The sequence below is a fragment of the Embiotoca jacksoni genome, unplaced genomic scaffold (assembly GCF_022577435.1).
Source record: "Embiotoca jacksoni isolate LCO1_2020_lvr unplaced genomic scaffold, fEmbJac1.0.p SCAF_25, whole genome shotgun sequence".
Lineage (NCBI taxonomy): Eukaryota > Metazoa > Chordata > Actinopteri > Embiotocidae > Embiotoca > Embiotoca jacksoni.
In genome coordinates this window covers 3,249,703-3,264,353 of record NW_027185376.1, presented here as the reverse complement: position 1 = coordinate 3,264,353, position 14,651 = coordinate 3,249,703, and the positions used below count along the sequence as shown (strand labels likewise).

General features: G+C 42.6%; 2 protein-coding genes across 7 annotated transcripts in view; both read right to left on the bottom strand.

Moving 5' to 3' along the window:
• The window catches only part of scrib (scribble planar cell polarity protein), a 61,464-nt gene extending 58,726 nt beyond the window's left edge, over nucleotides 1-2,738 (bottom strand). The window contains 2 exon segments of the mRNA XM_069159654.1: nucleotides 1,544-1,841; nucleotides 2,166-2,738. Of these exon segments, the coding sequence (XP_069015755.1) occupies nucleotides 1,544-1,702 (159 nt within the window). The 5' untranslated portion in view covers nucleotides 1,703-1,841; nucleotides 2,166-2,738.
• Nucleotides 2,739-3,669: 931 nt separating this feature from the next.
• Nucleotides 3,670-11,988, bottom strand: LOC138204404 (poly(U)-binding-splicing factor PUF60-like). Of its 6 annotated transcripts, none has more exons than XM_069159649.1 (12): nucleotides 11,914-11,988; nucleotides 11,213-11,310; nucleotides 10,849-10,944; nucleotides 10,227-10,316; nucleotides 9,665-9,715; nucleotides 8,338-8,499; nucleotides 8,125-8,217; nucleotides 6,698-6,911; nucleotides 6,384-6,616; nucleotides 5,641-5,755; nucleotides 4,457-4,704; nucleotides 3,670-4,363 (listed from the first exon to the last, which is right to left on the bottom strand). In XM_069159649.1, exons 3-12 carry the CDS (start codon nucleotides 10,924-10,926, stop codon nucleotides 4,064-4,066), a joined length of 1,584 nt encoding a protein of 527 aa, XP_069015750.1. In that variant the 5' UTR covers nucleotides 10,927-10,944; nucleotides 11,213-11,310; nucleotides 11,914-11,988; the 3' UTR covers nucleotides 3,670-4,063. The 6 variants fall into 6 exon arrangements, with proteins under 6 accessions (XP_069015750.1, XP_069015752.1, XP_069015748.1 ...); XM_069159651.1 differs by having other exon boundaries at nucleotides 11,856-11,932; XM_069159647.1 differs by lacking the exon at nucleotides 11,213-11,310 and having other exon boundaries at nucleotides 11,914-11,979.
• Between the last annotated feature and the right edge of the window lie 2,663 nt (nucleotides 11,989-14,651).

The following is a 14,651-nucleotide window of genomic DNA, read 5'->3' as shown; positions in this document are numbered from 1 at the left end:
CGCGACCACACGAGACATTCTGTCACCGCGCATTTATGTCTCCCGGGTTGAAGCCGAGCGCCGCACAGAGAGGCGGCGTCGGTTAGCTGTCTGCGCCGGACCATTAGGGCGTATCTGTCTCTCTGCGTTTCAGAGGCAGGGAACCAGGTACGCTGTGGATGTTTGACAGGTAGGAAGTCCTGGTGAAGCCTCATCAGGCAAAGAAGACTTTAGTTTTTGTTCAGGAAAAGACTCCCTCACGTTAACTACGTTGGCGATTGGGGTGAAATATTCAGCAAGTACTGAAACTTAAAAGATACGTGTAAGCTCGGTCTCGTGGGAGGTTTTTATGCTTTGAGTGGGAGCTTTACTTATAAAAAAAAAAAAAAAAACACAAAAAAAACCAGGCAAAAACAGTCAGAATTGATTACTGCAATAAATGTGAATGTACTGCCAAGAGACGAACCAAAACAGCTTCATTGTTTATGATTCCCAGAAGGCAACAGGGGGTCCTGTGCCAACACTTCAGCCTCTGGTGACCTTGAATTGTTAACAATCTTCATTAGTGAATGTGCCACTTGTCCCTTTCACCACTAATCCATGAAATGCGAGAGACTGACGATGTCTACGACTGACCGGTCTATTCACACGAACACCCCCCCCCCCCCCCACCCCCCATCCCAAGCCCTAGATCACAATCACAGCCACTGCCTTGTCCTATAATGAACAATGCAACGAACTAAATAAAACAAGGAGCAAGTCGAGCAGGCGTTTCGTTCCACGGGTCTAGAAATCTACAGGGAAAACAGGCCGACAACAATCCTGCTCTCCTTAAAATAAACTGGGCTGTGCAAACTAAGACAACTTTTGTCATATTTCAAATAGTGGGAGTGTGGGTGGGGACAGCTTTGCAGGCCATTCCCCGCATGCCTGCCCCCACACTGCAACCAAATCCAAGTGGCCACTGATGCCACTACTACGGGCAGCACGGTGTGTGTGCCAGCTGTTTATGTCTGGGTTAGTCCATCTTGACATGCAGCATATTCACCCTGCAGCCAGAAAACAAAACAAAACAAAAAAAAACATACCATCCTCCTCGTGCGTCTTTCCCCCACAGTTTCTTTCTTTCTGCTCAAATCATTAACGCAGAAGATGAACAGTATTACCCAGTTGCAGCATCAAGAGTCAAATTTAAAGCTTATTTGGGCACTTGTTACATATGTGCAAAAAATAAAATAAAAAATAGAGCTTTGTAATATGTGGTGTTGTTGATCAACCTCATTTCCAAGGAAGGAAGGAGGCACCTTGGTTGAGGAGGAAGTAGCCGGGCCAGTGATACCACGCAGGCCGTTTTACAGCTCGTGTCACCTGGCAAGTGACCTTTGCTTTCAAACAGGTGAATAAAAACCCTGCTCTAAACAAACGTTTGGTGCTTCAGGGTGGCTTTAGCGTAGATAAGATCAGACTGGGATCCACGGAAGTCCCTGCTTCATACGCTTCAGTGTGTGTGTGAGAGAGAGGGAGAGGTGGGTGGAGAGGGGCATGAAATGTTCTCGGCATGTACCTTTGGTAGCTCTTTGAGTTGGTTGGCATCGAGGAGAAGCTCTTCGAGGCTGCGGCTGTAGCGGAATATTTCATCAGGGACTGTCTGCAAGTTGCAGTGCCGCTTGTCCACGGACTCGACGTGGCGGTTGCAGCGCCACAAGGGGATACACTTCAGCATGTCCGGCCGCCGTGGAGAGGGGGGGACGTGGAGGGGGGGGGGGATTTTGGTTGCCGGTGCTAATGAAATCTCCGCATCGGAGGGCGAAGCAGGGGGTGGTGGAGGAGGAGGAGGAGGGTGGTGGTGGTGGTGGAGGTCGCTGGGAGAGAGAGAGAGACACAGAGAGAGAGGGTGTTCAGCGGGAGTAGGGTTCGCTCAATGTCAAAACACTTGCCGTGTTCCCAAAACCACGATCCAGAACAGGAGGCCGAAAATCCACTTAGAGAGACCCGAAAATAATCCCTCCGATCCGTCGGCGGTATTCCCCAGTTTCAGTCCAGCTCTCCGACCGCGATCAGGGTTCGTGGCGTCATCCAGCCCCGGAATTACAACGCACATACACACAAGAAGAAGAAAAAAAAACCACCACCACCACCACCACCACCACACTTGGCTCAAGTGTTTCCTCACTTCTTCCACTTACTTCTTCACGCAGTCGGAGCGACGTTAGCTCGCTCGGCTACCGCCACCATCCTCCGCCGTGTTGTGCAGAAACGCCGCTTCGCTTCGAGCGTCGCCGTCATGAGTGACGACCGCAAAAAAAAAAAAAAAATTAAAAAAATAAATAAATACAACCGCGCTTGACTTCGGGGTTTTACGGGTATACGAGGCTACCTACCTACCGCGACGACGGCTAACGCGCTTTTTTTTCCAACACGGAGCGAGTCAGCGGAGATTAACAACCCGCGTAGGGATGTGCTCGGACGGGGAGGGAGGGAGGGAAGGAGGGAGGTGTAGGGGGGGGGGAGACGGGAGCAAGCTAATTCCAGTTAGCCGGCAGCGGCTAGGAGATGACTGAACGCCTTTGTGCCGAGCTGCCCGTTCGCCAACACCGATCAAATTAAATCTACCGCGGGTGGAAGGAGGGTGGAAACACCGGCCACTCGTGTGTAGTAGTAACGTCCCCCCCAAAAAAAAAAAAAAACGCGTCAAAAACCGACGTAGGTGAAACGCCAAGTAAGCGAGAGCTGAAAGCTTCAGCGGCACCCGCGCTTTACCTCCCCCTCTGTTGAGCCGAGGCAGGCCGGTTTGGCGTGTGGGGGGCTGGGCCTGGTTTGAACTGGAGCACCGCCGCTTTCCCAGAGGCCACAACTTTTACTATATGACGCCATCTAGCGGCGGTTTGCTTCAACGTCCAGAAACCTTTGTTTACAGCCGTCACTGATGAATTTGTTCAATATGTAATAAATATCATGCCGAATCATATTTCTAAGGCTTTATTAGTTAACTGATTAAGTAACATGCGTTTAATTAAATTAAAATATAATTTAATTTTTTATTTTATTTTATTTGTGTATACTGTGCATTTTTAATTTTTTTTATAGTTATACCTCTGCTACCTCTATTGTCATTTTTATTGCTTTTGCCACATCTCCCATGCTGCTGTAACAAAAAAAATGTCCCCTTGCAGGATCAAGTATATCTATGTATCTAATTTTCTTAAGCATGCTTCAAATAACGTTGACCCTATATTTCTAGTGCACCAGTAATACCACTTTTTGTTGGCAACACATTAGCATTAATATTATACCAATAAGTATATTGTGTTTTCCCGATCAAGTGTTGTTGAGCACTAAAGTGAATTAATTCAGATTTGGCTGATTTCTATTGTTGCTTTGCCGTTTCACAGATGATGCAATTTACAAAGATTAACCGGAAAGGGAAACTTTGATAACGGTGCTACTGCAGAGTTGAAAGAAGACTCATCCGGTGTTTGCTGCCAAACCAAGACTATAAAGATAATATCTGAACTTCAAGACAAGGATTATTACACTGTAATGTGTTTTATCAGGTGTTTGCACACTGTACAAAGACGTGCTTTAAGTTTTTAATTTTCTACAGCCACAACACATAGGCTACTTTGTGTACAAATACTTCATTCGGCTTCTTCATTCAAAACCCTTCATAAAAAATTTGCATCACAAATGTTCGTGGACAAACAATACCTTTTAATTATAGAAAGAATAAAGTGTTTACATGTCCCAGAAATTTAATGAAAGTAAATAAACAGAGTTGGAGCGGGAAAAACTAAATGTCGTACAAGATTGGATTACAAAAATTTGAAACTTGCACCAAAAGGGAGTCTTCACAGGTCACAAAGCAAAACAAATCAGACACAGGAATATTTTTGAATGAATCCCCCAAATGGAGCTTGTAACATTGATATCAACAGCACTTTAAAAAAAAAAAAAAAATTTAAAAAAAAATAAAAATAATAATTACAGGTTTCAGAGGCCCGCATCTTTAGCTGCAGTGACTGTGGCTGAAGTGAGTTCGAGCAACAGGTATGGGGATGGGTGCTGGTGAACCATTTCAGACATTTTACGCAGAGAGGTCACTGCTGTTGAAACGGTCTTGGTCATAAACTTCTGCCACAACTTTGCGACCCCCGAACCAGCGGTCATTCAGAGCCTGAATAGCTTTGTTCATCTCTGCGGCCATGGAAAACTCTACAAAGATTTTGACGATGATATCTGCATCCTCCTCTTCTCCTTGCTTTTCCTGGTATATGATGACTCTGTTGACGGAGCCAAACTTCCCGCACTCCTCCGTCACCTCACCCTCCAGGTCGTCGTCAATGTCCTCCGGACCAACCATGTTTCGAAGCACCATCACCGTGGACTGGACAGAACCGAGACAAGGATCCAATGAGTGCAAATGATTTTCATGGTAAAATGAGTAAATAAATCGTCCATTGATACAACCACATGTCACCTCTGATTTCCGGAGCAGTTTCTGCATCACCATATGCCTGGCACTACTGCCCGAGATGCTCATGTGCTCTTGGTCACTCAACATCTCCTGCCCGGTGCCATCCTGCAGCATCTCTTCTTTCTCCTCTTTCTTCTCTTGTTGGTTGGAGCCACCGACTTGATTCGACAGGACCGGCGGTGATGCGAGCACGGGGTTCACAAGACCAACCTGGGGAAGCACTGGTATGGGAGGACGCACTGGAGTCACACCTTTTCAGGGAAGGTAGACATGAAGTCAGTTACACTGACTGCACAAAGATACACATATTCGCTTGAAGGTCAAAACTGAAAAAGAACAAGGCCGTTGCCATTTGTGCAGTTGGTGTATCATTGTCATTGAGGGTAAAATATAATCACGATGCAGTTGTTTAAATGGCCGCAAGTTGATACCTAACTCAAGAGTCATTATGTGCTGCGACTGAAAACAAAATATTAACAGGATCAAGTCCTCAGGGAAACTGCACTAAACTAATCCCAAAAATACTATAATAATGATTTATGTAAACGAGTTCCTCATTCCTTGAAATTTGTACCACAAAATCCATCGTCTGAATTCAGGGATGTCAGGTTGGAAATATTTAACAATTTAACACCTTCCAATTTAATCCACTTAATCCATCCTTAAAGGAGCCTTAAATCCACCTAACAGGGGGGTCCATTAAGATAAACTCTTACAGCTTAATACCTCCACATAGAGGATTCAATTTTCACCCAGTCCTGATTTTCATTAAAAATGTATTTGATACTTTGGTAAAAATTTGTCAGAAAGACAATTCTTAGGCCAACAACTCCAAATCATTAAAGTCAGTGCTGCAACTGTTGTGAGGTTTAGCAAACTATGCACTTAAACTCTGGCATATCTCGTCATCAAAGGTAATAGATCTATGTAATTTCTTCGGTCAACGTTTATGATGTACAACTTTCCCCGGGGAAAACAAACATAAATTATATTTGCAAAAGTGTTATTCATAAGAAAACGCAAGAAAACTTACCATTAAAAGCAACAAAACTGTTTTAACGAAAGAGGTCAATATATGTCACGCTGACCATTTTAGAATGGCACCACAAAGTACTATTAAAGGTTTATCTAAATCCTGCTTTTAAAAAAAAAAACCTGAGCACCCTCTCTCGTGTTTTGGAGCATACCTGTGATGACCCCCGGTGCCTGGGCAGCCATAACAGCCTGAGGTATTCCCATTTGCTGACTGAGAAGTTGGGGCGCAGCTAAGGCCCCCAAGACTGATGCGCCGGCTACAGCCTCCTTAAGAGAGGGGGGCCGAAGACATTAGGTAAGGGAAACACACAGAACACAGCACAAGGCAGCACAGTCAACGATCACACAGCATGGCAAAGAGTGAGCTCAACCACGCCTCGCTTCAGTGAGTATCAAGGCTACAAGATGACAGTAAAGATAACAGAATCGTTGACCCTTCCTAGAAAGTCATATTTATAGAGCAGGGATGATAAGAAACTTTTTAATCATGAAGAATTCTACAATAAAAAATAAAATTAAAAAAAAAAACCTGAACATTCATTGTGACTGTTCACACTGAAATATAGCTGTCTATTTGTCTGCGCTAAGAAAGAAGGGTCTTAGCTTCCCAATCAGTGAATGGGAGGAGCTTTAATTATGTTACTATGTATAGAATAGAAAAGGAAATTAAATCTTTCAATATGTGCATAGGCTGTTAAGTGTTTTGAAAATATTACACTGGATAAAAAAGATGACCAAAATGTCTCATATTTCAGGGCTACTAATCTGACACTGTGTCAGGTCAACTACTGTTTTATATGACTTCTACAAAAGTGGCCTTCTCCCAGTCACATGAGTAAGAAGTCTATGTTATCTGTGCTGGTGTCATAGCTAGCTAGATCTGGGTTATATTTACCTGGAAGGCCATTAAATCCCTTTGGAAGGGATTCATACTTGCCTGGGCCGTTATCTTAGCGGTGGCTGCCGCTGCAGCCACGGCTGCAGCAGGCGGCAGACCACCTGGGGTCGTGGGGGTCAGTAAGGGCATGGGCGGAGTCACTGCTTTGCCCACCCGTAGGTACTGACCCCCCAGGTCAAAGAGGTTCATAGAAGACACAGCGTCCAGGGCTGACTGAGGCTTTTCATACTCTGCAAGGGAATAAAAAAAGTAGTTAGTAGCAGAGCAAAGGCAACACAAGAGCACGAGCGAATGAGAGCCCTCAAGCTCACCGATGAAGCCAAAGCCTCTGTGTCGCCCTGTGGTGGGGTCTCTGGCTAACGTGCAAGACTTGATCCTTCCAAAGGCCTCAAACACACTCTTGATGTCATCATCTGACAGGTCAGGGTGGACTGACGCCACGTAGATCCGGTTAAAGGCGCGCGCCTCCTCAGCCAGTTGGTCAATGATGGGTTGCGCCTGACCGATGTTACTTGGCCGCCCAACCTATAGTACAGATCACACCAGCAAGGCTACTGAGTAAGGGGTGTTTTGCACCATCTGTGAACGCACTACCGCAAAGCTCTCTGTCCCTGAAGCACTAACTTTCGGCAGCCACCAAGTTCAGTCAAAGCCACCCAACTTCGACAGTCAAGCTGTCCTCTGATCAGTGCATGTCCCTACTACCTTCTTTACCTGATAGACCTGACAGAGTGAGTCTGAAATTTGAAAAAGCCCTATCGTCTATCATCGGCATCCTGGCCAACAGGTACAAAGTACCAAGCTATCGAGGACAAGAAATAAGCTAATAATTAGCAAGGTGAAGAACCAAATCAGTACACGGCTGACAATTCTTACACTTTATAGAGCTTTCTCATTTTAGTGACTACAAATTCAAAGTCAGCCCGACCGAAGGATGTCTGTAAACTGAGCACCAACATAAATCTGACAATTGACTATTATCCGCTCTCAATCCGAGTAAAAAAACTATGTATGTGGTCCTAACTATTCTTTCAATCGTACACTGCTGCTGCTGCAACCTACAGGATCTAAGAATTTATTTGAAATCCCCCAATTTTTTGCAGAGTGTGACTAACTGAGCTGGTCGCAACACCGAGAGGGGAACGCACTAAATGTTTTGTATTATGGCTACGCACTCTGACGGCCATTTCTGATTTGGAAAAGAATTGAGCTCCCTATGTAAGACGAGTATCTAAGTGGGACTGGGATCTGTACTACAGATGGGGCGGCCAAGCAACACCAACCAGGCGCAGCCCATCATCAGCACATCATGGACACAGAGCGACGCCACGTGCCGCTGGGCATCCCACTGGAATCGGTCACTAAAACAAGCCTTGAGGACATCGTGGAAGCACAACACACAACCCAGACAGCACACAAAGCACACACCCAGATGTACATACATGCATACGACACGCACCTGGAAACCAACAGACACACAAGCAAACAAGGAGAGAAATGAATGTTTACATATTTTAAGAGACTGACATGCAACATATGAGAAATTTCACAAATCGTGAGTAACAACCAAGGAGTTGATTTAAAAAAAAAAAAATACAAACTGATGTAATAGTAAATATGAAGAAGGAATTCCAAAGTTTATCAACCCAGAACAAAAACAAAACAAAAATATAGAAAGTTAAAATTGATTCCATTTGTTCTTAAGACCTCCAGAGATACATACTTCTGGACAACTTACCTTAATGTTTCGCCCCCCCAACATGACTGAGTTCATCTGCTCCAGAGCCAGCTGAGCAGCCTCTGGCACATCATACTCCACAAACGCAAACCCCTGCACGGTCAGACAAAATTCAAGAATAACAGAACATCTGCAAACACGGAAGACCTGGCTAATCTTCATCTAAAATCAAAGTGGGAGAGCAGAGTATAAAACTTGCTAAATGACACTGACCTTGTGTTTCATTGTAACCGAATCCCAAGACATGTCAATACTCTTGATTGGGCCGAAAGGGGCAAAGGCCTGTCTGATGGTGTCCTCACCGAGCTCATAGTATATGGAACCCACATACACCCGACACATGATCGCTAGAGCACGTTGCCGCTGAGCTGCCACCTGCCAACCAGGGAAAATGACACATAATAAGCATTAGAGAGCAAAAGAAAGGAAGACAAAACACACACACACACACACACACACACACACACACACACACACACACACACACACAAATAATAAATGTGTACTCTCTACTGTGCTTGCTTTCCCCAAAAATTGTTAGAGGCCAATTCCAAGTTAGGGGGTCTGAACAAGTAAATAGGGTAATAATGGGATAGTGTAATTAATTGACACAACTATGTGAAAAAATACTAACAAGTATAACTGTTATAAAACACTGATGTCAGCGGTGGTAATTACAATATGGCCTCTATTCTGTTACTACTGAACAGACATATGGAGGAAAACACACTTGAGTGATTGACATGCACAGCCCTCACAAATATTTGGCTTCAGTAACTGACCTGTAGTTCCGGGGATGCAAGTAAGGTAAAAAAAAAAAAGTAATCGTGGAGTTCAAACGAAATCCATACAAAGTCTTGATGAAAGCATTTCAAACTTTCTTCTCAAGGCTAAGGTGAGGGGTGGCTTAATCACAGAGTTTCTGTGTTTTACTGATGCCTTTAAGTCAGTCTGCTTAAGTCAATTGTATTGTATCACCGACAAAAACTAACAATTTCCTAATTCATAACATGGTGGGAAGATGACTCATTCACAGAAAAAAAAACTTGACTTTGAGATGGCCAAAAAGATCCCTGTCCCAGCAGTTCTCTCATTTTGGTCCATTAAAGGGATTGCTATCCCTCTTTTGTCCCATGCCAATAGCTTTCTGGTTTTTTGTTAATTTTTTTAAAACAAGCAAATGCATATTTTTCAAAGAGACGTGACTTTTCTCACATTTGTAAACCCTTTATAAATTCTTCTAAGAGCCTGTAAATGGGTAAAATGCCTTTTGCTATCTTCTTGTTAAAAAATAATTAACCAAATTATGCTATAGCAACTCTAGCAAGAAAATAAGTGCAGTGATTCATCTCATAGGATTGCAGACATAGTCTCTGGTACACTAGCTATAGAAAGCCATTTTTCTTATAAAATATGCATTTTTTTTTTTTTTAGTTAGACAAAAGGGCAGGGATTGTTGCTAATGCAACCAGTAAAAGAAGGGTAACAGTCCATTTCCATTGGGTATGCGCACAGAAAAAAAATTTAATAATCTATTGACCGATTGTAAAGGTGAGAGAGGATCTCCAAAGCCCATTGTCACTGCTGCCATCTGAAAGACAGTAAAGATGAAAAAAGTGCTGAAAAGTAGGTTAGATATCCCTTAGCTTTGCTTTTTCAAAAAGGTCATTGCTTTGCTAGATAGACAGAAGCGGTTAGACTAGCACTATATTCAGACCCTCCCTCTAAACAATATACAATGTGAGGATTTACCTCGCTTGTCTAAATAACAAATCACCACACAGCAATAAACATAAGCAAGCCCCCTTTAAAAGTGCAATGCATTTAACATGATAACCAAAGCCTTCACGACGATCTTCTCCATCTGAAAAAGAGCAGAGGGAAAAGCAAGGGCTACACATGGTCTAAACATGTGTTCTGGAAGAAGGGAGTAACACTTCCAAAAGAGCTAAGCCAAACTGATTTCTGACACGAGAGATGCCTGAGATCCTAATGCATAAAAAGGCTAAAAGGATTCTGTCTAGAGTCAAGACTCACAAATGATGCACGCATTACAAACTTTTTTTGTTTGGCGGGATACCCAAAAGTTCAGCACATCTCACCTGCAGGTTGGTGAGCTGTTGCTGCTGATGGGCAATGGTCTGCTTCACCAACACACTCTTAATGCTTTGTTCCATGGCATACTTCTTTGCCTGAGAAAGGAGAAAAGCAATTACTTTTTAAAAGTCCTCAGATGAATTTGCACTTGTGATGGCATTTTTACTTTGACAAATATCGTAACAGTACATATGCATGCACGCAAGACATCAGATTATTTAAAGAGTATATCCCCATCTGCATACAGTAGGTCAAATGACAACCTTAATCAACTTCTAGAAACTACTGGTGAGTGAATTACAGGCAGACTTGGAAGAAATGAAATTAAACATGTGTAATGGCCTATCTTTTCATCTACCCGCATTGTTGTTACTTTTTCTACCCGGTCTTCAGCATGGACATGTCTACAAATATACAGCCGATTAAAACCTTTTAACATGCATACACAGGGAAGAATTAAGTACTTTTCCAGGAAAAAAAAAAAAAAAAAGGAAAAGAAGAAAGACTATAGACTCGACTTAACTGCATATACAAATGCAATTATTTAATTTTTTTATTTTATAGTGTGAATCTTGTAATAACATCACTAAAGGTACATTCAAGCCGACACGGTCTTGGGTTTCCTACCCTCTGAAGAGCCTCCTGCTGCTCCGGGGTGAGAGGCGGCAGGCCAAGCTTGGAGCCCGTGCCCTGTCCATTCTCCATCGTCAGAGCTTCACCTCCCTGCAAATTCAGAAGTCGCAATTAATTTAAAAAAAAAACAAACAAACAAAAACAAAAAACAACAACAACACACGAGACACGAGAATTTGGAGCACAAGCACCTGCCTGAATGTGCTTTACATACACAGCTATCTTTTTTTTTACCCAAAGTAACAACAATTTCCTACATTGCTATCAGAAGTCACAGGTTTATCATCAAACAAAGGGCTAACCATACACAGGACATACACCCGGATTTAAACCAGGTGGGACCGGACGAACTCCTTACCTACGCAACCCCGCTAATCGCTGGGTCCACCAGACTGAGGCAGGAAAGCCCCCGAGGGGAAGAGCACTGACGGGGAAGCTTTAACAATTCAACAAATTCTAGGGAAAATAAAAAATGCCTTCAGACTAGCAATAAATATATATATATATATATATATATATATAAAAAACAGGCAGCTTGCATCATTTTACAGTGATATCTTGTTATTTAGCCAGGCCTCCCTCTTCTTCTTCCTTCCAGCTAATTTTAGCGCCTTTGGATTTTACGTGATGCGCGCGCAGATGCTTAAAAAAAAAAGGTGGTTTTCAAATTTACACGTTATTTAAAGTAAATCGGTAGCATCGGGCTCAAAGTTAAACCTTAGCCGAGTAATTTTCTAATATGACTTCGGTCTATCCTTACTTCACCTCGATGACCTTTAAAAACAAAACCAAAAAAAAAAAAAATCGCTAAACGAAACACCATTTGATTAACAAGGCCTGCTAGCGGTCTTTGTTGCTACCTGATGTTAGCATTCGTTGCCGTGGCGCGTGAAGCAAACCGTATTTGCCCCCTCCCTCCCCCCCCCTCCAACGTAATACACTGTCGAGTTACGGGGATATCTCGCGCAATCAAATGTTATAAAGCGTCCCGTGGTACTTACTCAACGACCACTACGGCTGAAAATGTGAATTTGCCTCGTTAACAGGAAATATATTTACCGCAGTCTCCGTAACCGCCATGAAGCACACTTTCTTGGAGAGGCCCCCGCACGCCACAACACTCGCGAGACTTCGCAGCGTTTGATGAAAAGTATCGCGATAGATCGAATCCTCGCGATGACAGGGAGGATTACGACCATTCATCCGTGAACCTTTCGTAGTAAAAGATGTTACAAATATTTGTCTGACCTATCAACTTATGTGACCTAAATAATAATACAATTTATATTATCTCTACTAATGTCTTGTATGTATTAGATTTATTTTTTTTAATTAAATACCGTGTGTGTGATGGTACCTGTGTTTATAACATAGGTTTATAACCATAAATTGTGAACCTTAGATAGGGAAATTTCCATTGCTGTGATGAAAGAAGCTCACAGATTTGGTTGTGATACCAGCACTTATAAATGAATAATTGTTTGTGTCTGCAATGCATTTATTCATAGCGGTAAATTTCAAAGCAGAGGTTGCATCTACAGCCCCAATCTTTCATTTCACTTTTTTGTTTTTTCATTGCTAAATTAAAGTCTCTTCCTCACTTCAAACCTCTAGTACAGGGGTGTCAAACTCATTTTAGTTAAGGGGCCACATACTGCCCACTTTGATCTCAAGTGGGCCAGACCAGTAAAATCATAGCATAATAACACATACATAACGACAATATTTCTCTTTGTTTAAATCATTGGTGAAGGTTTTTGGATGATAAACCCTATTTTAAGGTCTTTCTACAATAAACTAGAAACATAAAGACCAAAAACTCAGACATCAGCCCATTTACGCTGTTTTTGAAGCAATTACTGGATCGATTAAAAAAAAAAAAAAAAAAAAAATGTTTGTACTCATAAACCTCCATTTTCTCATAGAAATGCAATTTATGTCTTTCTGTAATTTTCACACTTAGCAAACTCAACCGGCAGGCTGAGCTGGACCCCCTGGCGGGCCGGATCCGGCCCGCGGGCCATATGTTTGACACCCCTGCTCTATTATAAAATTTGCCTCAGGCTGATAATATTTGCCTCTAATGGTCCAACACGTCATTTTGGTCTTCTGCCAATTATGATTTCTTATTTTATGTCGATGGATTATCTTTTCTAATAATGTATATACAGTGCATCCGGAAAGTATTCACAGCGCTTCACTTTTTCCACATTGTTATATTACAGCCTTATTCCAAAATGAATTAAATTCATTTTTTTCCCTCAAAATTCTACACACACATAATGACAACATGAAATACATTTTTTTGAAATTTTTGCAAATCTATTAAAAATCAAAAATGAAAAAAAATCACATGTACATAAGTATTCACAGCCTTTGCCATTACACTTAAAATTGAGCTCCGGTGCATCCTGTTTCCACTGATCATCCTTGAGATGTTTCTACAACTTGATTGGAGTCCACCTGGTAAATTCAGTTGATTGGACATGATTTGGAAAGACACACACCGTCTATATAAGGTCCCACAGTTGACAGTGCATGTCAGAGCACAAACCAAGCCATGAAGTCCAAAGAATTGTCTGTAGACCTCCGAGACAGGATTGTATCGAGGCACAGATCTGGGGAAGGGTACAGAAAAATTTCTGCAGCATTGAAGGTCCCAATGAGCACAGTGGCCTCCATCATCTGTAAATGAAAGAAGTGTGGAACCACCAGGACTCTTCCAAGAGTTGGCCGCCCGGCCAAACTGAGCGATCGGGGGAGAAGGGCCTCAGTCAGGGAGGTGACCAAGAACCCGATGGTCACTCTGACAGCTCCAACGTTGCTCTGTGAAGAGAGGAGAACCTTCCAGAAGGACAACCATCTCTGCAGCACTCCACCAAGCACCGCTCATCACCTGGCCAATACCATCTCTACAGTGAAGCATGGTGGTGGCAGCATCATGCTGTGGGGATGTTTTTCAGCGGCAGGAACTGGGAGACTAGTCAGGATGGAGGGAAAGATTAATGCAGCAATGTACAGAGACATCCTTGATGAAAACCTTCTCCAGAGCGCTCTGGACCTCAGACTGGGGCGAAGGTTCATCTTCCAACAGGACAACGACCCGAAGCACACAGCCAAGATAACAAAGGAGTGTCTTCAGGACAACTCTGTGAATGTCTTTGAGAGGCCCAGGCAGAGCCCAGACTTAAACCCGATTGAACATCTCTGGAGAGATCTGAAAATGTCTGTGCACCGACGCTCCCCATCCAACCTGATGGAGCTTGAGAGGTCCTGCAAAGAAGAATGGGAGAAACTTCCCAAGAATAGGTGTGCCAAGCTTATAGCATCATACTCAAAAAGACTTGAGGCTGTGATTTCTGCCAAAGGTGCTTCAACAAAGTATTGGCTGTGAATACTTATGTACGCGTTATATTTTCATTCTTTATTTTTAATAGATTTGCAAAAATTTTAAACAAACTATTTTCACTTTGTCATTATGGGATATTGCGTGTAGAATTTTGAGGAAAAAAATGAATTTAATTCATTTTGGAATAAGGCTGTAACATAACAAAATGTGTAAAAAGTGAAGCGCTGTGAATACTTTCCGGATACACTGTATGAGACAGTTAAAAGTATTTTTTCTGTTATGACTTATGGGGCGCAAAAAGTTGATATGCATACTGAACCCACAAGACTCTGTTGCTAGTTGAATTCATTGTAATTAAATGTATTCATGTTATCAGAAACATTTACTCAATATGGAGTATACTGGAATATGTCGAAGTGAACGCATAATGATCAACAGTGAATGCTAA